General features: G+C 35.1%; 4 protein-coding genes across 5 annotated transcripts; 2 read left to right on the forward strand and 2 right to left on the reverse strand.

Moving 5' to 3' along the window:
* The first annotated feature begins 1072 nt into the window (after positions 1-1072).
* On the forward strand, positions 1073-1956 carry LOC149379532 (protein LEAD-SENSITIVE 1-like). Its single transcript, XM_089604412.1, has one exon. The coding sequence runs from the start codon at positions 1132-1134 to the stop codon at positions 1789-1791; it is 660 nt and encodes a 219-aa protein (XP_089460538.1). The 5' UTR covers positions 1073-1131; the 3' UTR covers positions 1792-1956.
* Positions 1957-6172: 4216 nt separating this feature from the next.
* CXE18 (carboxyesterase 18) lies at positions 6173-7462 on the reverse strand. Its single transcript, XM_089602224.1, has one exon. The coding sequence runs from the start codon at positions 7365-7367 to the stop codon at positions 6276-6278; it is 1092 nt and encodes a 363-aa protein (XP_089458350.1). The 5' UTR covers positions 7368-7462; the 3' UTR covers positions 6173-6275.
* Positions 7463-12480: 5018 nt separating this feature from the next.
* On the forward strand, positions 12481-14329 carry LOC149379534 (mediator of RNA polymerase II transcription subunit 22b-like). Of its 2 annotated transcripts, none has more exons than XM_089603304.1 (2): positions 12481-13018; positions 14197-14329. In XM_089603304.1, the coding sequence occupies exon 1, from the start codon at positions 12556-12558 to the stop codon at positions 12997-12999; it is 444 nt and encodes a 147-aa protein (XP_089459430.1). In that variant the 5' UTR covers positions 12481-12555; the 3' UTR covers positions 13000-13018; positions 14197-14329. The 2 variants fall into 2 exon arrangements, with proteins under 2 accessions (XP_089459430.1, XP_089459431.1); XM_089603305.1 differs by lacking the exon at positions 14197-14329 and adding an exon at positions 13902-13995.
* LOC149379535 (annexin D3-like) lies at positions 13776-17166 on the reverse strand. Its single transcript, XM_089603303.1, has 6 exons — positions 16842-17166; positions 16578-16723; positions 15610-15837; positions 14918-15133; positions 14750-14839; positions 13776-14266 (listed from the first exon to the last, which is right to left on the reverse strand). The coding sequence occupies exons 1-6, from the start codon at positions 17032-17034 to the stop codon at positions 14063-14065; spliced, it is 1077 nt and encodes a 358-aa protein (XP_089459429.1). The 5' UTR covers positions 17035-17166; the 3' UTR covers positions 13776-14062.
* Between the last annotated feature and the right edge of the window lie 4383 nt (positions 17167-21549).

Below are 21549 nucleotides of genomic sequence, written 5' to 3' on the forward strand. Positions count from 1 at the left end.
TGCGGTATTTTTGTTTGAGACCTTAAGACATTTTCAAGGTGCAAGAGATACTATAAAAAAAAGCGCATCTCATGCGTGATTCACGCTCAAACATCTACAATTTCGAAAAGTTTCATAACATCTACTGTATAGGAAGTAACACAAGTACCTTATATTCTCTTATTCTCATACGTATTTCATGGTATTTATCCATTAATTTGTTTTGTTTATTTTACCAAGAAAATCGGCATCAAGAGATCCGATATAGTACTGCAAATCAGGCTCTTGGAAGCTATCGATTGTGGTATTGTAGTAAAACCTGATACGGTCTATTGTATTCAATATTTGTATATTGAGAAATGAATCCGGAAACTCAGGATTATTGCAGTGCTCATTTACATATCTCACGGGCCACCGTATTCGAATTCCTACGAACCCAAACAAAAGAACAGTCAAGAAATACAAATAAAGATGTAGAATAATCTGATACAAAGGAAATAGTTGCCACACAGGACAAAGGTAAACCATCTTTCAAGGTCCTACACAGTGTCTAATTATCACTTTCAACCAAAAGAAGATGCTGAGCAATTCTGAGAGCCTTCCTTGACGAGTCTCTGGCCACCACTCCAGCAGACGTACTCTAAATGAGTTGAAGGGTATAATAAATCAACATAGTATTGACTATTCTTTCTAACTATTTTTTTGGAAGAGAAATTTCTTCACCTTCAATATAATAGGAGTTGACTAATAAATAAATAAATAAAAATTAACAAAATATGGTTGTATATATAAAGAAAAAAATTAAAAACAAATAATTAGATATATACTTAATAAAGTATACTCGGGAAGTAAATTCAAATGGATCTTAGGAGTTAGGACTAACAAAAACAAACAAACTTAATGAAGTCCCTACATCGGTTTTACAAAGTCAACATTGTGAAACTTTTCAAACCTGTATATGATTTGAACTTTTCAAAAAATCAATGAACACGTTTCCCAAGTTATGAGTCCTAGTTTAGACAAGAAAGACTTACATATAGTCCATGAGAGCCGAATTCACAACTCCACCAAACCAATTTTGCTTTCTCTCAAATTGATTTTTCCCTCTCCCCTAAAAAATAAGCTGAAGAAGAAGAACAAAGAAAGAACTACATGTCGTCATTATTATTCCTTCACTCCAACAAAGTAAAGAAAAGCGATCTCAAAATGGGGGATCACATTTACAGCTACAGAAACCTCCATTTCTATTCCCACCACGGAATCTACGTCGGAGACGAGAGAGTCATCCACTTCAACAGAACGCACGACGAAAGCGTATTACTATCGGAACAGAAACGAGCTTGTAAAGAGTGTGGTTACGACGAGAGAAGAGACAAAGGAGCGATCAAGACGTGCCTTGAGTGCTTCAGCCGCGGCCACGGGCTATATCGCTTCAAGTACGGCGTTTCTTCGTCTCATTTCTTCTTCGACGCTGCCGGGGCTTGCAGTACAAACGAGTGCGACGATCCCAACGCGGTGGTCCAACGAGCAGAGTCTATGTTTTCCAGGGACAATGGTGGGTTTGGAGAGTTCAGCATTACTGAAAACAATTGCGAGTGCTTTGCGTTCTTCTGCAAGACCGGGAAGCGTTTGAGCCTCCAAATGGAGTCCCTCAGTGCCCTCGGAGACGCAGCTTCCAACGTGGCCAGTCTGAAGAACGTTGTGAATCCTGTAAGGTTGGCAAAATCGGTCGTCAAATTTGCCGTTGGGCCAAAGTTGGAAGCTCTCCGGAAGGACAAAATGGTCCATCACGAATCGTCAGACAGTGACTAGGTTTTGATTTTGCAGTTGTAGGAGAATATATCAAATGTTGTGTGTATTGTTCAATAGGCTCATCGGGACTAATTTTTTTTTGTAGGAATTCATGACAATTCGTGTACGTGTCGAAACCATGTTGTTTTACTCATCCTATTTTTAAAAATAATTGTGGGAATCAAATTAGACTATTTAATAATTGTTTTTGAAATTATCCAAATTTGGCCGTTTTTATTTTTACAGATTTATATCCGTTTATGTTAAATTATTAAATAATTTATGTAATCATTTTAAGTATTTTAACTCAATTAATAATGATTAAAATATGAAAAATTTAGTAGTCCTCATAGAAAATAACAAATATAATCTTAATTATATAAAAATATAATTAAAAAAAAAGTAGTCTTAAGAAAATAAAAATCGAAATTACAATTATCAATCACATTAACAAACAAAAAATATCTAGTTAATTTTAGTCAACACAAAAACTTAAACATTCAGATTCATTCAACTTAAATTTCAAAACCATTGTATGAAATCATCTTTCTTTATCACTCGTCGTCATGCATCCACAGTACATGAACTAGAGAAGGCTTGGAAGAACGATACTTCGCTAGCTTGATGGGTCATAACAGGTTGACACCTGGCACATATAGCTTCTCTTTATACAATTTGGAGTTGATGTTGAATTTAGACTCTTTAAGTCCCCGAACTTGGTTGAGAGTCGCGCATCAATCATATAAGGATAAGCAATTGGGGCTAATATATAGCATGATGACAAAGGACTTGGTCAAAGATAAACTTTTCAAAACTAAAGATTGCACATGTAACAACGTCCAACGAAAAATCGATCACAAGAGTAGAGCACCATTCATAACACCAATCATGTGGAAGATGGTGTACTTGACTAAGGTCAACGGTTGGTAGCCCCCAGTAATATCTCATCAACAATGTAGCCAATAAGAGAAATCTTATCAATATAAATAACATTAGATCTCTAAAAAATAATTATTGATTGACGAGGATAAGAATTCTAATCAGTGGCGTGGAATATAAATTACGTAACAATATTTTGGATTTTCGGGATCATAAATACCAACAACGAGATTGACAATAAATTTATGTATTAGTTTTTTTTTTTAGGGAAGAAGCTCCTCTCTCCCCCTACCTTTTCCTCATGTGTGCGGATGGGCTATCCGCGCTCATTCGTGGCCAAGAGAGATTGGGTCTCTTGAAGGGGTTTGCTTGTAGGCCGCGGCGCCTTCGGTGACACACCTCTTATTTGCGGACGATAGCCTCCTCTTTTGCGACGCAAGCGAAGCTTCGTGCCAAGCGATTCGGGATCTTTTGGTAACTTACGAGAGGGGATCGGGGCAAATGGTGAACTTGGACAAATCGATAATGTGTTGCTCCCGTAATACATCGGTGGTCGAGGCTGCCCTACTCTCCAATATTATCGGTGTTTCCTTGGTGGAGGAGCTTGAAAGCTACCTCGGGCTTCCGACTCACGTGGGAAGGAACAAGATGGCGGTGTTTAGCACTCTTACAAACCGTGTGCACAAGCAGCTCCGGGCGTGGCGTGCTAGGATCTTTTCGGCGGGAGGCCGTGAGGTCCTTGTGAAGGCGGTAGTCCAAGCGATCCCCACGTATATGATGAGCCTCTTCAAAATTCCATCCACCGTCATCAATGACCTCCATGGTCTTATAGCCCGGTTTTGGTGGGGAGGCTCGGAGGATAAGCGGAAGATTTTTTGGAAACGATGGGAGCTCATCGCTAGGCCTAAAGGAGAGAGAGGTTTGGGTTTCAAGGATCTTGGTGACTTCAACCGAGCGCTCATCGGTCGCCTCACGTGGCGCATAATCCAACACCCGGAATGCTTGATGGCCCGGATTCTCAAAGCTAAATACTTCCCTTTTGGATCGGTGATTGATTTCGCTTGTCAAAGTCACTTCTCCTTCTTGTGCAAGAGCTTGTGTCGGGGGCGTGACCTTGTCCGACAAGGAATCCGATGGCAAGTCGGGGAAGGTAATTTCAGAGCCTTTTCGCAGCCTTGGATCCCGAGAGCGGGGGCCCTCTTAGTGATCTCGGAGGAGCCGGATGACGGGTTTCCTTGGCGAGTGGCTGATCTGATGAAGGAAGGCCGGTGGAACCATGATATTATTGAGGCTATCTTCCTCCCCTATGACGCCAAGCAAATAGTGAAGATTCCGCTTGGAGAAGAGTGCTCTCGAGATAGGCTTGTTTGGCACTTTGAAGAAGATGGAAACTATTCAGTGCGCTCCGGCTATCATCTTGCGAGATCTGGGCGCTGTGCCGGGAGCCATCTTGTTCGGCCAGTGAGGAGCCCCGATGGTGGAAGAGGATGTGGGGCTTCCAAATCCCGCCGAAGGTGAAACATGTGGTTTGGAGAGCGTGGTTTGAAGCTCTCCCGACCCCTACGGCTGTCTGAGGAGAAGAGGGGTTGATTGCCTCCCTTTTTATGCTTTTTGTGGAGCGCTCCCGGAGAACGCTCTCCACGCGATTTGGGAGTGTGAACGCGCATATGCCATTTGGAGGAGCTCGCTGCTCCAAAAATGGGTCGAGAAAGCGGGGGCGATGCCATTCCGAGATATTTGTTTGCATGCGATGGGGAGCTTGTCGTAGAGTGACCTCGAACTCTTTTGCGGGTTGGTTTGGGCTGCGTGGTCCGACCGGAATCTCAGGCTGTTCGAGAATATGGTTAAGGCGCCGGAAGCATGGGTCGATGACGTGGCTAACTGGTTCGCGAGCTTTCAGAAGGGGGTGGTGAGCTTGGAGGCGCCCGGGGCTGTAAGGCCGTCGCAGCAGAAGACGTGGATTGGCCCGAGCCCAGGAGATCTCAAACTCATCGACGCGGCGTGGGATGCGCGCTCCGGCGCTGCTGCAGTGGGCGGGGTTGTTCGGAACCATGAAGGCGAGGTGATTGGTGGGGCGGCCTCCTCGATTGGCTACGTCGACTCAGCCTTGACAGCTGAGTGTGTGGCACTCCGGTGGGGGCTTGGCCTAGCCCTTGCCAAGGGGTGGCGAGTGTCCTCCGTCGAGACCGATTGTTTGCGTGCGTCTCAGCTGGTGTCGGGAGAGCTAGTCAACGGGCTGCAGGGGCCGATTATTCATGACATTATTGAGCTCTCTAAGAGGTTCGGAACGCCGGGGCTGTGCAAGTGGATCCCGAGAGGCTGCAACGGGGCTGCTAACTGTGTGGCCAAGACTCGTTTAAATTGTTTCTCCGATTTTCAGTTTGATGAATGCCCTGCGTGGCTTTATCCTTGTATCCAAAAATTTATGTATTAGTTTGAATCTAGATCTTCATTTTTTTTTATTTTTTTTGTATCTAATTTGGTGTTCCTGCAATCAAAATAAGCTAATTTTTTTATTTTCATTTATTTTTAAATAAATGTAAATTATTAATTAAATAAAATAACAATAATATGTTTTATTTTTTATTGGAGGGACATCCAAAGAAACACTAAAAAAGACTAAAAATGCGATCGATCTCTTTGAGAATATCCACTTTCCATCAGTGTACTTCAAGCAAGCATGAAGCCAGTATAAGCCTGGGAGAGCTATAGCCTCTCCTCGATTTTTTACCCTTAAAATTTTCGAATCATCTCTTCTAATTTTTTTTTTTTTTTGCATATTAGTCTCCTCTAATTTAAATTCTTGGCTTCGTACCTAACTGTAACTAACTTTCATCGCCCGACATTGACCTCTATATATGTGCAAGGGAATCCATCAAGATGGAGTTGAAGGATCATATTTTCCCTTTTAACTTTAGTCTCTCAAGGGCGTGCGCAAAAATCTTTGAGCATTTAGTTTTAGGCTCATCAACATCTTCATGAAACTTAATATTGATAACCATTACTTTATATATAGATCATTACAGTTAGTAATATTAATTACTACGATTAGCAATAGTAACCACAACCATAATGAGAGAGACAAATGCTTTTCTCTGGATTCGAAAATCTGAAGGCAATTTGAAGATTGGTGACCTTGTGAATGTTTTTATAGGTTTTTGTTTAATTTTGGTTAGATTATGTTTGGATAATTTAGTTTAGGTTTTAGTTTTAGATCATGGGTATTTTGGGAATACTAAAATATTATGGTTTAAAGTTAGCTCTTCTCCTAAATAAAACCATATTAAAGCTAATTTTTTACATAAAATAAGTTAATTAGACTATACATTTAGTTCACCCTTTAAAAATTTAAAATCGATGATTAAAAAACTAATAAAAATTAAAGTTTCAGTGAAGTTACGTCTCTTGCTAACAGTACTTGTGTAGTTGTGTTTTGGATGGATGAACGAATAAATCCTGGCCACAAGTACTTCTCAAACCAACCAAATCAAACCATGCAAATTTCACCTTGTACCTGAACCACTAAATAAAACTACATAAATAAATATAAATAAAAATAAAAAAATAACTCAAAAACACATTTATTAGAGTGGCAATACAATGTTGGGTGGTTGGGAAAAGTCAATCTACGAGGACGACGGTGACTGAATAAAGTCCTTGATCTGAAGAAGCAGTTGTTTCGACTGAGGAATCTCCGGGAAGATATAAAACGCGTGAATCGCGTCGGGATATTCAAGCAGCACAGCCTCTTTCCCGGCGGAGATAAGCCACGTGTAATATCGCCGCTGCCAATCCTGGAGCGGGTCTTTCCCGCCAACCACAACCATCGTCTTCGGATAATCCCGAATTCCCGAAATATCCTCGCCCTGGGGCCCACACACGTTCGCGGCCGCGTGGTCCCTACTCGCGCCCTCCGGCAAGAAAGCCCGCCACATCCAGTCCGTGCGCTCCACGTTCACAACCGGCGCGTGGCTCAGCCGAATCTCCGCCTCTGTACGCTCTTCGCCGCCGAAGAACGGCTGAATCGCAACTACTCCTTTTACTCTCACGCGCTCGAGCCGATTCCAGCCTTCCTCGCCGCACGCGCGGACCGCCACGTGGTGCGCGAGGTTCGCTCCGGCGCTGTCTCCGGCGAGGAAGCACCGGGAGAGATCGGCGTTGGATCCGAGGAGGCCGTTCTCGAGGAAAGCGAGGGCGTCGAAACCGTCGTCGTACTGGCTCGGGAATTTGTGCTCCGGCGAGAGGCGGTAGTTCACGGAGGCGACGATCGCCGGAACCGTGGCGGCGAATTTTCGGCACACGGCGTCGTAGGCGAAGGAGTCGGCGCTGAGGAAGGCGAATCCGCCGCCGTGGAAGAAGAGAATCACCGGAAGCTTTTCCGCCGGAGATTCGTTGGGAGTGAAGACTCTGATCCAGAGGTTTCGGGATTCGTCGACGATGTGGTCGGCGGAGGAGACGACTTTTCCGGCGCGGGCAGGGGATCGGATTTCAAAGAGGCGGAGGAAGCGGCGATTCATCGTTCCGTCGCGGCGGCGACATGAGTCGGTGGCGATCGAGAGGAAGGTGAGGACTATGCGAGTCCTCCATGGGAATGATTTTAGGGCTTCAGTGTTCTTTTGATCGCTTGGTGATGACGTCATCGTTGTTACGATGATTTTTTTGCAGACTACGGCGGCGATAGACGCCACGGCCAGGCTACTGAGCATGTACACCCACATATTTATGGATATCAATGTTGTCTCTATGTATTTAGAGTGATTTATAAGATTTTTTGGAATAAAATATAAAAAAGTTATATTTCTCACTAATAAAGGTAAGCTTGACTGCTTGAATATATATTTTGTAAATATATTATATGACTATTGAATTTGAAAGTTGAAACAAACAGACTGATAAAATCCCCCCAATAGATATTATATTTTAATAATAAAAAAGATTTTGAACATAGTAATTGATTAGCACACGGAAAACAATTGGTTGGGTAGTTGAATTTATAAAAGAGGAAATTAAGTTAATGATCGTTTGGCTCATATGTTTTTTGTTTTTTGTTTTTTGTTTTTTGTTTTTTTTTTTTTTTTTTTTTTTTTTTTTTTTTTTTTTTTTTTTGTATGAGCATTGTGAGTTTTAAATGGTTTGATTAGTTTTATGGTTTTTTGGGTTATTTTATTTCAGGGAATTCAACACTAAAAAATTTGTAAGGGCAATTAGTCTATCAGCACAATAGCTCATGTTTCTTTTTAAAAAGTATCTCAATTCTTATTTTATTGGAAAATAGTTATTTTTTAGTTAATTTAATTTATTGAATATTGATGGACTATTTTTTAATAAAATAAAATTTAGGCTAAAATCTTCAAAAAAGCCAGTGAAATGATTAGTTGCAATAAATTCTTAAAACGTAAACATATTTATAGACCTGAACTTCATGTTAAAAAAAATTAGGGACTAAAATATTACAATTATAAAATTGTTAAGGTATTATTTCGCTAATTGGTTTTACAATATATAATTATATCAAAAAATTAGAAAAATAGCCAACTTAAACGTTTGATATTGCTAAATAGCCAAGATTTGTTAAATATTAAGTAAATAGCTATAAATGATGACGTGTCTTAATATGATAGTGGTTATTTACTTAGTATTTACGTTTGTAAATATATAAAATTGGTTATTTACTTAATATTTATCAAACTTTGGCTATTTAGCAATTCCCAAAGTTTAAGTTGGCTATTTTGCTAAATTACCATAATTATATTGTTGAAGAGCAATTTTTTAGATAATTATTTCTTTTTCTTTTTTCTTCTTTTTTGAGAAAAGAGAATTTTTTTTCTTTCTTTTGTTTTCAAATTCAATGAAGGATGCAATGGTTCGATTAATATTCGGAAAATATTAACTACAAGCTCAGAAGTCAATGATACAGTGATCCCTGAGTCTTAGGTCCTACTTCTTCTATCATAAATTCATGGCCGACATATTTTTTATGACTTCTTTCTATGTAGTCATAACTTGTTAAACATTTTTCTAAAGTATTTTAATTCATATTTGAAGATTTTCTCATCTACGAACATTATAAAATAAATTATGACAGTTTTATGTTAATTAATATCGTAAAAGATTATTTGATTTTATTAGGAAGAAGTGAGCAAAGGGTATCTTGGTATTTCATAGTAAACACGGGTAAAAATTCAAGTTAGGGGGGAAATTTGAAAAAATTACATAAATTTGGGCTCAAAATATAAAAAATACTAAAATTTTTAGGGTTGACGCGTATAAATGTATAATGTATAAATTTTAAAATAATAATGTATAAACATGTTAAATTTATCATTAATTTAGGGTTGACTTGCGAAAATATATGTGATATGGTGTCTAACTAAATGAGTGATTGTATTCTCGGCAAAATTAAAAAAAAAATAATAATAATTGTCTTACTATCGGGTCGGCATAATGGGCATAAGTTTAATATTTAGTCTACATTCACTCATTTTTTTAAAAAACTTATGAATGATTGTCTTACTATTAAAATTGTCTAACTAAATATTTTAAAGAATTACAATGAATTACTAAATAGTTTCAACCCCAGAAAAATATTTTTTTTTTTTGTAAGATTATAGACTATTTTTTTAATTTGTATAATAGAACTTGAAATTAAAAAATTAATTACTATACCTAATGTTGCATGAGCTTTTTCATTTATCCGGTATTTTTTTTCTAGTACTTTAGTTAGGTCACTTCTTTTACTGATGATGATCGTTAAAATTTATGCATCACGCTCTAGTGTAGTCCCTCTATTGCAAAAGCTCTATGTGTAACGTGGATATCATCACACACATATTTATATTATGTAATTCGTAGAAACTAAGTTGGTCGATTGATCGTTTCACTAGACAAAACACAAGGTTCTATTTCTTTTAAAATCGATCTACAAAAGAAAAGTTAGTTAAAAATTTAATAGATTAACTTGTTTATTTCTAACTATCAATGGATCTTTTCTCCTCAAAAGCTCATTATTTAACCATCAAATAACCAATGAACTCGTGAATAGTATTGTTGAGTCCTAGCAGGGGCAGTCCTTGCCCTTGACGAGACTCACGTTTAAGGCCTCAAAATTTTAAAAATAAAAAACTAAAAAATACTCTTTTCGTAATATCAAAAGTGCATAATTTGATCGGACATGTAATATTGATCAATTTTTTTATAAATATAATTTTTTTAAGAGGTCTAATTTTTAATTTTGCTTATAACCCTCAATTGCGTTGGACCGGCTCTGGAGATTAGTAAAACTCATTAAGAACTTTTAATATTGGGCTAGAATCATTAACAAAAGTTCTATGAAAAATATTCATTAAATGTGTGAAATCTTTTGTTAAATAAAATAATTAGTTGCTGTTTGATGAGGATTTATAGCTTAATTATAAGTGTGAAGAATCTTACACATGATGTATTGATAACTGTCACTGTCCTCATATGTAGTAATAAAAATAAAATCGGATTTTGAATTAAATATGTAATAATGAAGAAATATTAGAGATCTAATCAAGTGATGGGACTTCATGCCTACGTGATTAAGCTTTAAGCCCATATCTAGCTTCCCAACGCCATTGCCTACATTATTTGTGGTTATTCAACAACCTAACCAGCAATTAGATAGAAGCTTCCCAACGAATTTGATATAATTTTTTTCTTCTTATCACTCACCCACCACCCACCTAAAAGGCACTTTTTCAAAAAAAAAAAAAAACCCACCTAAAAGGCTACAAATATTAAGATAGTGGGACGCTGCGCAACGCATGTTTTTAACCATTTCGCTTAAAATGTCAAATATCTCTTACTTTAGTGCAAGTTATAAGTTTTTAACAAGGTCTCGAAACACTCATCATATGAGCTACACTCTTTTTTCTTCTTCTTCAATATGGGGGATATCCGGACATAATATTGGCATTTTATTATTGAACGCATGGCTCATGCACATGCACATTTACATACACTGATATGCATGAGTTACGCTTGATGCTAAACCAAATATCACTCAACATGGTGTCATTTTAATTAGCTCCCAAATATCCTTCGAATGTATCTGGATTATCATGATCATTGATTCATTATATTACGTTGACATCATGGATGATTAACCGTTGAAAATCGACTGCTCCCACTTCCATAAAAAAAAAAATTAAAAAAAAGGTATCCTAAGTGTAATGAGAGATAAGTTGCAAACTCTAGATTCCATTATGCTTGTAGTTTAGCTCATTGATTCTGTCTTTGAAACCTAGTTCATCATAATTATGATATGCATATGCATTGACCAAAGCAATATTGTTTTTAATCTTTTCAGTTTGTACATGTTGTCAGAATTCAAAAATATGCCAATGGTTCTTGTGGCTCCACATTTATCAATCTTCAAGCATATAGCTAGACGAAATCTATAAAATTTTGCTAGTTGCATATGTGACCATGTGAACCATTTGCGATCATTTTGATCATAACTGTTTAATCCATATGAAAATTGATAATTTTTTTTTTTTGGTAAATTTAAATAAATGATCTTGAGATATTATTAGCAAATTACAAAAAATATAATTATGAATAAATCATCAGATTCCAGTGGCATAAATGCAATGCTAAAAACGTCCAAATAATTTTACATCACATTATTTACTTAAAATTTACAAAAATTGATTATTTAGTAAATTTTCAAATTTTGATGGCTTTAATTATTTAATATTTTGAATAATATAACTAGTGTACCTCGTATTTTGTGCCTTTGATTGTTTTTAATATGTTCTTAACTTTTTGTAATGTGTGCTAGTAGATATTGTTACATGGTAGTTGCTGCAGAAAGATAGATTAAAATATGGGCTCAAACCAAATGGACAGCTACGATTGTCAGTGCTTGAAAACAATTGAAGCAGAATTCTCATGATTTGAGTACGCTCAATGTTATCATACATCAAGCTAGCGTTTAGTTAAGCTTTTGAAAATCCTTGGAATTTCATTCCGGCTTTTGAGCCGGAATTTTAGTTCCAAAGACAAGAATGTTCCAGCTCGAACAGTACTTTAATTCTGGCTAAATTACAACCTTTCCATTAATTCCAATACCTTTTGTATATTAAAAAAATAAATAAAAAATAAAATATGATCTAAAATATCCGGAAAAAAAATTCATGAACAATAGCGTAATAATACCAAAAATTGTGTTTGATATAGTTTGTTTTATAAATTTGTTGTAATTATGTATAAGAATAATTTGTAAGCATAATTAAATAAAATAAACTTTTAATTATCTCATAGGATAAACTATTTAATTTTATTTTCAAATTATAAATTTGAGTTTCGCAACTCCAGTCTCAACAAATTAAGAGGATGTAAAAATTCAGACACTCGGCCATGATTAATTTTTAGGCAATATGTGACATCATCATAAAATTTATAAATAATATTCTCCGAAATGTATGAGGACTTATGAGACATTAAGAAATTTTGCATTAAAAATTTGATGACAAAAACTTTAACTAAATGGTGATGTATTTTTGGAGAAATTATATGGCATATAGAATTTTCAAATTTAATCTTTTGAAATAGTGACTATCATAATTCGTTAATGTTATGAATTTTAAATTATATAAGCTCTTTTTTAAACCGTATAAAAATTTATTTAATTCGTATATGCTCATGGTTTTTTATTTTATGTTTACATATTAATTTAACTTTATCCTAATGTTTATAATTTTATTTAGAATAAAAGTTATTTTATGAATTCAGTAGTAAGTAGTAACCATGGTCCAATTCTCTCGGACGATCCAGCCCGTTTATTAATTATGAGAGCCCAACTTGGCCCAAATTAGCAAAGCTCTATCCCATTGCTTCCAATCTGCCACGTCACTCCACCAACAAACAAACAGAGAAGCGATGAACAAAGGCGGGATCGGCGGCGGAGGTCCGACGGCGGCGGCGGCGGCATCGGCGGCGCAGAAGCAGAAGGTTCTGATGCAGAGAGTCGAATCGGACATCGGAAACATCGTGGACAACTTCAGCCACCTGGTGAGCGCGTCTAGGGTTAACGAGCCTCCCGTGAGGAACTCTCAGGAGTCCTTCATGATGGAGATGCGCGCCGCGAGGATGGCTCAGGCGGCCGATTCGCTCCTCAACCTCGTCTCCGAGCTCAAACACACCGCCATCTTCGCCGGATTCGCCTCCCTCAACGACCACGTCGACCACCGCTCCGCCGAGCTCGATCGCCACCAGGAGAGCTCCGATCGCATCCTCGCTCGCCTCGGCGATGAAGCCGCCGCGGGGCTCAAGGAGCTCGAGGCACATTACTACTCCTCGCCGCACAAGGAGATCGGATTCTGATGCTCTGCTTCTCTGTACTGTACGTAATTTGAGATTTCATTGTTTCTCGAATTTCTTTAGGTTAAGAGTGTTGTTGATCAAACTGTGTTAGTCTTGTGCTTGTTTGTTTTAAAAGTACTGCAGAAATTGAAACGAAGTAAATACTTGGATAAAATCATTTTGGCTATTTTAGACACTCATTTATAATCTTAATCATCAATCCAAACCGGTTTTCATTCACGCCTTCGATAATGTGTCCCCGGAACTTTAGATCTCTCTACTTCCTGGAATGAGCTAGCCTCTATGAGACCTCACTACTAGTCACACTTGTATTATCATTATGTCCTTAGATACCGTAACAAACTATATTCACAAACCGGCTAGAGGAATCCTGAGCAGCAATTATAATTTTTTTTTTTTTGGAATTGAAGAACTGTATGGGGTTTTGCTCTAGTTCGATCAAGTACTGCAACACTGTCAAAAGAAATGAAGGTTCCGAGTCTACATTAGGAAGAAAGGAAACCGTTGTTTTGTTGGTAGAAGTGTGGTTGATTTTGATCGTTTTGAGTTTTTCACATGAGAGCCGAGAAGAATCTTAAATTCTTGATCGGCCGTGAGATAGTGAAATGAATTAGTTGTGAATGTGGATATTCAAATGGCCTTGTGAGGTAAATGAGCCTTCTGATACGTGAAGTGAATGAGCTACAGTGCATAGTTTGTCATTTATTGATGCACAAGTAAGAACATATTACTAATTTCTCAGTTTTTGTTTCTAAATAGGAGAAAAAGGGAAAATATGTAAAATACCGGTTGACTATAAGAACATGAATTTTCAAGAGTCCAGATCTGTTGGTCACGAGTTTTATATGTCAATAATAAAAATAAAATAACAACCAAGAGGTTTTTTTTTTTTTTTTTTTCAGGTGAAAATAGCGCAAACCTTTTAACATCCTTTACAAATTACACAACTGAAAAGCTCTCACCATTAGTTTCTGTTTCACACAGCCATTAGAGCTGTTTATTATTCCAATTGTTGTCCAAAATATATGCAAATGGAACACAGGGTTATTGTGCATTGAATGAGTCAGATTCTTTCTCCGAGCAAGGTCAACAAGAAGTCTTTATAATCTCCGGACGTGTCACCGATCACATCGGCCTCGACGCTAGTTTTGTAGAGTAGTTGATATTGCTCTTTAATTTTCACTGTATCTATTTCAGCTCTGGTGACGATTGCCCTGGATAGAGCATTTTCGTCTGTTCCTAGCCCAACAATGGACTCCCTAATCACCTGGTGATGATGATACAAGAAACAAGTCAGTTTCAGGTTAACCGCAATATTCCAACTTAGAACGATAATTATGACATTTGGGTCCTATTGGAGATACGTCAAAATTGAATTTTTTTTTTTTTGTTGTTGGTATTATTATGAATAATGTTGTGTTAATTCATCATTCTAATTTCCAAGGTAATATGTAGACTTCCTGAATGCAAAGTCTTCAGTTTTTGGATTGCCGAATCAAAGTTGGCTGAAGAAGATATAGGCTCAGTAATATGAAATTCAACAAACGAGGCAAGATAAATTTTTTTTTTCAATTGTTCTCTCAAATGGAAATTAATAATCAGGCCGAAGATGGGTTTGGTTTGGCAACAAGAAAGATGCAATTTGAGAACATGCTCTAAAATCTAACCGCAAAAAAAAAAATCCATATAGTCTAATAAAAGGAAAAGAAGTACTTGAGTTCTAATTTCGTTTAGCATGGTCGGAAGTTACCTTGGCAAAATGTTTCTCAGGCGTTTCCAAACAACAAACAACCGCTCTCAATAGAGAGCTCAATTCGCCGCTCCCATGGCTCTTAATATCCTGTCCACGTACACTTCCAAATTAATTAATTTTTCGGGCCAACGAAAAATAAATAGAAGGTATATATCTATTTTATACCTTGTCGATCGAGTTCCCAAAGTTTTTCGTGTAATGTTCAAAAGTGGCTCGAAGCTGATACACATTCCTTGTGGCGAGTATCCACACAACATGGTCATGGTCCAAATGCTTCGCTCCATTGATGGCTTCGTGTAGCAGCGCGGCCTCGGATTCTGCAAGCCCTGCATCGACCACCTCTCTGTCGTACCTGTAAGAGCTCACAAGACCTACTAGCAGCTGCCAAATAATAAACATTTCACGAGCCAACACGGTATCAAATCTTAAATTTCCAACATCTTCGAAAGTATTTTTGGAACTCGAAAAATACGAGGGGAGAAAATGAGAATCCATAGTATTTCCGCTGCCGTGTTCAGATTGAGGAAAAATGGAACTTAATGAAAATTTGAGGGAAAATGTATATCGAAAAATTGAGATTTCATTTTCCTTTTAAAAACGAGTCAAAATCATAATCCAAATAAATTTGTACGTGTTCCTACTTTCTTTTTCTCTCAAAATCATAATCCAAATAAATTTGTACGTGTTCCTCCTTCAAATAATCATTATCCTTGGAATTTTCATTTTCTATCATATAACTTCAATTCGAAACGTAACTATCATTCCAAATGTACCAAATCTTCCAAATTCAAGATGGTTTTGCATGGATGAGCCCGAAGTTCATCGACAAATAATTCAACAAGCTCAAGTTTTTATACCTTTCTTGAGGAAGAAGAAACGTTGGAGATTACGTCTTCTTCTAGGGAACGATCGTAAAGTGAGCAATAAGCTTTTCTAACCGCAATCAAATGGTGCGGAGACGATGCACAAGCAATCTCGACGATGATTTTGAGGTACTTGATGCCATTCTTGCCCATCTTCACGGCTTCGTGAACCATCTTCACGTCTCTCTCCACCGGATCGATCGTCCACCAGATTATCGCATTCTATTGCATATCGAAAATACAACAAGATAATTACCAAAGTTTCATCGTGTTTACATATCACAATTAATAAAATAAAAAAAAATCTTTATTCCTAGTTTGTTTATTATTTATGAACTTGAAATTTTAAGTATTTTTTTAGCCAATATAAAAGTTGGAGGTGCATTATATCATGCGGTTTAGAAACCACCTTTATTTTCGATTGCGTTGAACTAAAATTTAACCAAACAAAGCTTGAAGAGATCAAATCTCCCAGTTCTAAATCATCTACTATAGCTACGTCATGTCTATTACTAACTTTGAAGACAAAGATAGAAATAAATTTTTTTCCTCAAACAAAAAAATATAAATCCAGTTCTAAATCATCTATTATAGCAGTATAGCTACGTCATGTCTATTACTAACTTTCATGACAAAGATAGAAATAAATTTTTTTTCCTCAAATAAAAAAATATAAATAAATAAGTATTCATTGCTTATAATTTATTAGTATAATCCAAAATGACACCATAATATTTGTTCGTCTCTTTTTCAATTCCTAATAATTGAGCCAAAGGGTAGTGTAGTGTCATCCGAATAAAATAATCTTCAAAGCAACCAGCAAAACGGCCCTACTTGACTTATTACATGATGATCTACAATATTGTAAAACTTCTCTGAATTTCATTCACGAGATCATAATAATGAACTGTTTCTTTAGTACGAATAAACTCATTCGGAAAATGAGACAAATAAGGACATACTCGAAAATCACCGGAGAGTTCGGAGAAAAGACGGTCGATGAGGGACTCGTTATAAAGCTTGTGATAGGTTTCTCTGATTTTTCTTCTCTGCCTTTCGTTTCTGTGTCCTAATATCATCATCACCTCTTTCTCGTCCGTTCCCAATCCTATCACCATAACAATAATAATTTAAAATATAAAAAAAAAAAAAACACACACACACGCTGACACACACACAAATCATTATATATATAGAGAGAGAGAGAGAGAGAGAGAGAGAGAGACCGTCAAATGATTTTTTGAGGCGATCGCAATCCTCGGTCGGAGAAGGAGCGAACTCAGGGACTTTGAGAGAAGCCATTCCGTGGTTGACCTCTGAAAACGAGAGACTCTCAGCCAAGCCACCACTTCCATGTTTCCTCTGCGATTTACTGCTGCTAGAGCTACCACTGCTAAGCCTTCCTAAGAAATTGTACATTTTTCCTCTCTCTCTCTCTCTCCTTGTCACTCTGTTCTGCTCTGTTTCTTGTTTCTCTTTTCCTCTCTGGTCTGGCCTCGATCGAACGTCGATGGTCGCTCGTTGAGTGAAACAGTTTGTTTATAAATTTATGTTTCTGGTTTTACGAAAATGGCGCTAAAGTTCTGTTGACTGACGAAAATACCCTTCTTCGTGTTTCACGTGCTGTGTCTGTGTGGGTATGGTGTCCCTGACTCTGACTGATCGAGTAAATGATTGAATCATAACGGACAAACATTTTGAAATTCCTATATCACCCCTCTGTCTTTATTATTATATTTTTATGTGGTGTTTTTAACTTATTATTTTTTGAATTTCCATTGTCATGTCTTGTCAATATAACTTCTAATAAAGGAGTTATAAAACAAGGTAACAATCTGATTTAATGGCTTTAAAGTTGCATCTTCAGTTCTAAATTTAATCAATTTAAGCTGGAATAAAACCATAATGCGTAAATGTAACAAACTATGAAAGGTAACGCCAACACGTTACACTAATTAAAATATACTAACATCCTTTAACGGTTAATTTCTTTTTTAATAACTAGATTTATGATATTATATGTTCTTAGTAACACATGTAATATTTAATGTAGCTCGAGTCGTGGCTAACTTAAGAAGGAAGAAAGAAATCAAAGCAAAAGATTTCCAACTCATCAATCACCATTACTGTGCGCTGGTTGGTAGGTTTATATATTGCTCCAAAATGAATGAGAACATTAGCTCAAATCAACAACAACGCAGAAGAACATGATCCTACTATAAATAAAAATTCATTAAATCGTTCATCCGCTTATAATTAAATAGATAGCATAATCTAATAATTAATAAGTGGTTGATTTTTTTTTTTTAAGTTTTATTCAGATTTTTATATTATTTTTTAGATATCCATATTTTGTATTAAATTCCTTATTTATTATATATTTACAGATTTTAACTATTAAATCATTCAAATTAAATATGCAAATAAAAAACAAACAAATTCCATCAAATTGTTTTGAATATATTATTAGAAAAGTATTCATTTTTCTTTTATTTTTATTTTTATAAATTACAGTAAACACACTATTTTCCATAGCCCAAGAAACATCAATAATGATGATTAAGAACGGTATCAGCGCCATCAATGATGACATGATAGTTTCGACTATGAAAAATGCGAGATTCACTATCTATGGCACACCACTGATGCGCTGACATCTGTTTATTATCAGTGCTCAAGAAACATTCAACGTCCATTTATGAGACGATCAAATTTGTGACGTACGGAATTGAATATTCCATTCCGTCTGTTTTCTTAGATCTACACCTGGCTTGTTATATTAATTTAATTCTATAGTGTGCATAGTTGTTTAATCTAACATAGTCTAATATATAATTTGACATTCGCATAATGTACATGTCCTTAGAAACGAGATCATATTAAGATAGGTGGTTTAGTATATATCTATTATTATAGTGGAAAATTATCGTTTTATATACCCAACAACTATTCAACTTTGCTACACACTAATTTTTACTGTGGCATCTGTTAAATGTAAAGTTTTTTTTTTTGGTTTTTATTATGATTCGAACTCATCTGATGACCACTTATTAATACTACGTTAAAACATGAAGATTTCGTGGTAGCTTTCTTGTATATTCTAAATGCAATTTAGTCATTGTTTTATCTACGCCGCGTTAATAAATAGCAAATAATCATAAACATATTTAGTTTTGTATAATATGAAAAAATTATGCATGATAATCTTTCGAAACTAATAATTAGTTAGGAGAACACTCAAATTCTCAAATTAAAAAAAAAAAATCCAAATTTTAAAGTTTTTTTTTCTTTTTTTTTTTAGTAATAATATAAAATAATAAACCTACTTTTCAATATCCATCTTTCCACAAAGAAAGAGACACGTGAAACATGCAAAGATATGTAAGTCTGAACATATAAGTGTGAATATTGTATATATATTACATATATCACTTTGCACATGGCCAACTGATTTTGTTATAAAGTTTGCAATCATATTCGATGCCAATGCCTATGCCAATGCCATACAAACGCAACTGTATCCTCATTATAATAACAAAGATTGAAAAGAAAGATTATGACTAGATTTGTAGGGTTTCATTATAATAAGAGTAAGAACTGCCATATGGTATGGGAGTAATAGACACGTCCAAATTCTGCCACTTCATGTCCTCATATAATAAGCATATATTCATATAAAAATTTCTTCTGACTATTTGAATAATGAAAAGGATAACGAGTGATTCACGTTGAGCTGTACCAAATAAACAAAAAGATTTTTTACGTCAATAATAATTATGGTGATATTTTGCGGGCATTTATTTATGACTTAAACAAAAAAAAATAAAAATAAAGGGAAGGAGGGCCATACTTTAATTATTCAAGTCACGGTCGGGTCATTACAATTATTCATCTATATTCACGATGGAAAAGAAATAAAGATGATCAATGTATATCAGAATAATTATTATCTATTAAAACACGGTAATTATAATTTGACTGAATAATCTGTAAAAGTGAAATGCTTAGCTTGTATATATATATGGAAGTTTTAAATTTTTTACGTCATTCAAAATCATGGAATTAATGCTTGGATAAAAAAAAAGGTTTGTAGACTTCATACATACATATATATGTATATATATATATATATATATATATATATATATATATATATGTATGCATATGTATGCTGTTACCTATGCATGTATCCAAACAATGCATGATATATTAAATACCAATGATAAGTGTAAAAAGTTAAGATTTACCAATAGTTTTGACTATGCCCTTGCCATTAAAAAGATTGATAAAGTTTTAGGCTGGCATGTCTAAGTTTTTTAATCTAAAAATATATTCTAAAACGTTTATTATTTAACCTTAAAAAATATTTATTTAGATATTACTTGGTCATCTATTTGGTTTTATATTGGTAATAATTAGTCTAGCTAAGGTCCTATTGTGATTAGCATTGTTAAGTATCTTGAACAGGTGGCACGATATACGAATGAGGACATAAACAATATGATTATTATTGTGAGCTATGATACTACCATATATATATATATATATATATATATATATATATATATATATATATATATATATATTAACATTCTTCTTTCTCTGTCGTTGACATTTATTACACATCTGGATCAGCATGTTTACAGAATAGAACTGACGAAAATAATATGTTTAGCACGTATATAAGCTATAAGCTCCTAATTACATTTGGCTTTTGAGCTAGTTTAACAGATAAAAATATTTTTTTTACTAATCTTATATTGTTTTAATTTATTCCTATTCATAGGTTCAAAACAATCTTAAACTTTTTAAATGCAATCTATCCCCAAGTCAATTTAAAAATATTTAGGAGACTTTAACTAATCAAATTTATAAGTAACTCAAGTCACTAAAATTCAAAGACTTGCTAATAACTAATTTTTTAAAATTTTAAGTAAATAGTCATTATGATGATGTGGTATTATTTGAATTTTTTAGCATTTCATCTAATGCCCTTTGAGTCTGATGGTTTATTTACAATTATTAACGATTATTTACAACTAATAACGTTTTTTGTTTTGTTAATAACATATCGTAGCTATTCATTTAAAATTTACCAAAGATTGGTTATATGAAAAAAATTGAGTTTTTATATGACTATATATCTAGAGAGCCCTTAATTGATTTGGTAAGAAAAACTAAATACCAAACAATAAAATATTAATAAAAGTTAAATAGCTTGCGCTTTAGCTTACTAACCTTTTCAAAACTTAGAATTGTGAAATAGCCAACATTTTAGTAAGACATAATTACCCTTATTTTTTTCCCTAATTTTTTGCCAAAAATAAATTAGATGAAAATAATTTATCTATACCTAAATACTCTCTCTCTCTCTCTCTCTCTCTCTCTCTCTCTCTCTCTCTCTCTCTCTCTCTCTCTCTCTCTCTTCGTTACATTTTTAGCCATAACGAAGGTTAAAAAAAACAGCAACTCGCAGTTAATAGTTAGTAATAACTATTAATAGGTTTCTACCAAAAACTATTAACAATTATTACCGACTATTAGTTAAAGTGTAAACCTATTAACAGTTATTGATGATTATTAACTGCATTTTTTTATGTTTTTGACATTTGTCCATGGCTAAAAAAATGTGACGAGAGAGAGAGAGATAGAGAGAGAGAGAGGGTGAACGTAAAAATAGAGAGAGAGATAACTGAGATCCTAATAATTAGGGATTTTGAATAATAAATTAGAATTTATTAATTTCGAAAATAAATTATATTAACTAATTAGTAAGAGTAAAAATGATATAAACAATGTGCTACATAAGCAGAATGACTATAAATCAAAAAAATCTAAAACGTATGATAGAATGAAAATCTTAGATTTGAATAAACTTAGTCAGTCTTAAAATTATTTTCGGGTAATAATATTATTTAATTCCAAATTTTCTAA

This window comes from Urtica dioica, chromosome 12 (assembly GCF_054948205.1).
Source record: "Urtica dioica subsp. dioica isolate 48M chromosome 12, U.dioica_male_clone48M_v1_H2, whole genome shotgun sequence".
Lineage (NCBI taxonomy): Eukaryota > Viridiplantae > Streptophyta > Magnoliopsida > Rosales > Urticaceae > Urtica > Urtica dioica.

Coding starts and splice junctions, on each gene's coding strand:
- LOC149379532 (XM_089604412.1), top strand. CDS start 1,132: ATGTCGTCATTATTATTCCTTCACTCCAACAAAGTAAAGAAAAGCGAT.
- CXE18 (XM_089602224.1), bottom strand. CDS start 7,367: ATGTGGGTGTACATGCTCAGTAGCCTGGCCGTGGCGTCTATCGCCGCC.
- LOC149379534 (XM_089603304.1), top strand. CDS start 12,556: ATGAACAAAGGCGGGATCGGCGGCGGAGGTCCGACGGCGGCGGCGGCG.
- LOC149379535 (XM_089603303.1), bottom strand. CDS start 17,034: ATGTACAATTTCTTAGGAAGGCTTAGCAGTGGTAGCTCTAGCAGCAGT. Junction 15,838..16,577: donor AACTCTCCGGTGATTTTCGA/GTATGTCCTTAT, acceptor GATATGCAATAG/AATGCGATAATCTGGTGGAC. Junction 14,267..14,749: donor CTGAGAAACATTTTGCCAAG/GTAACTTCCGAC, acceptor CATCATCACCAG/GTGATTAGGGAGTCCATTGT.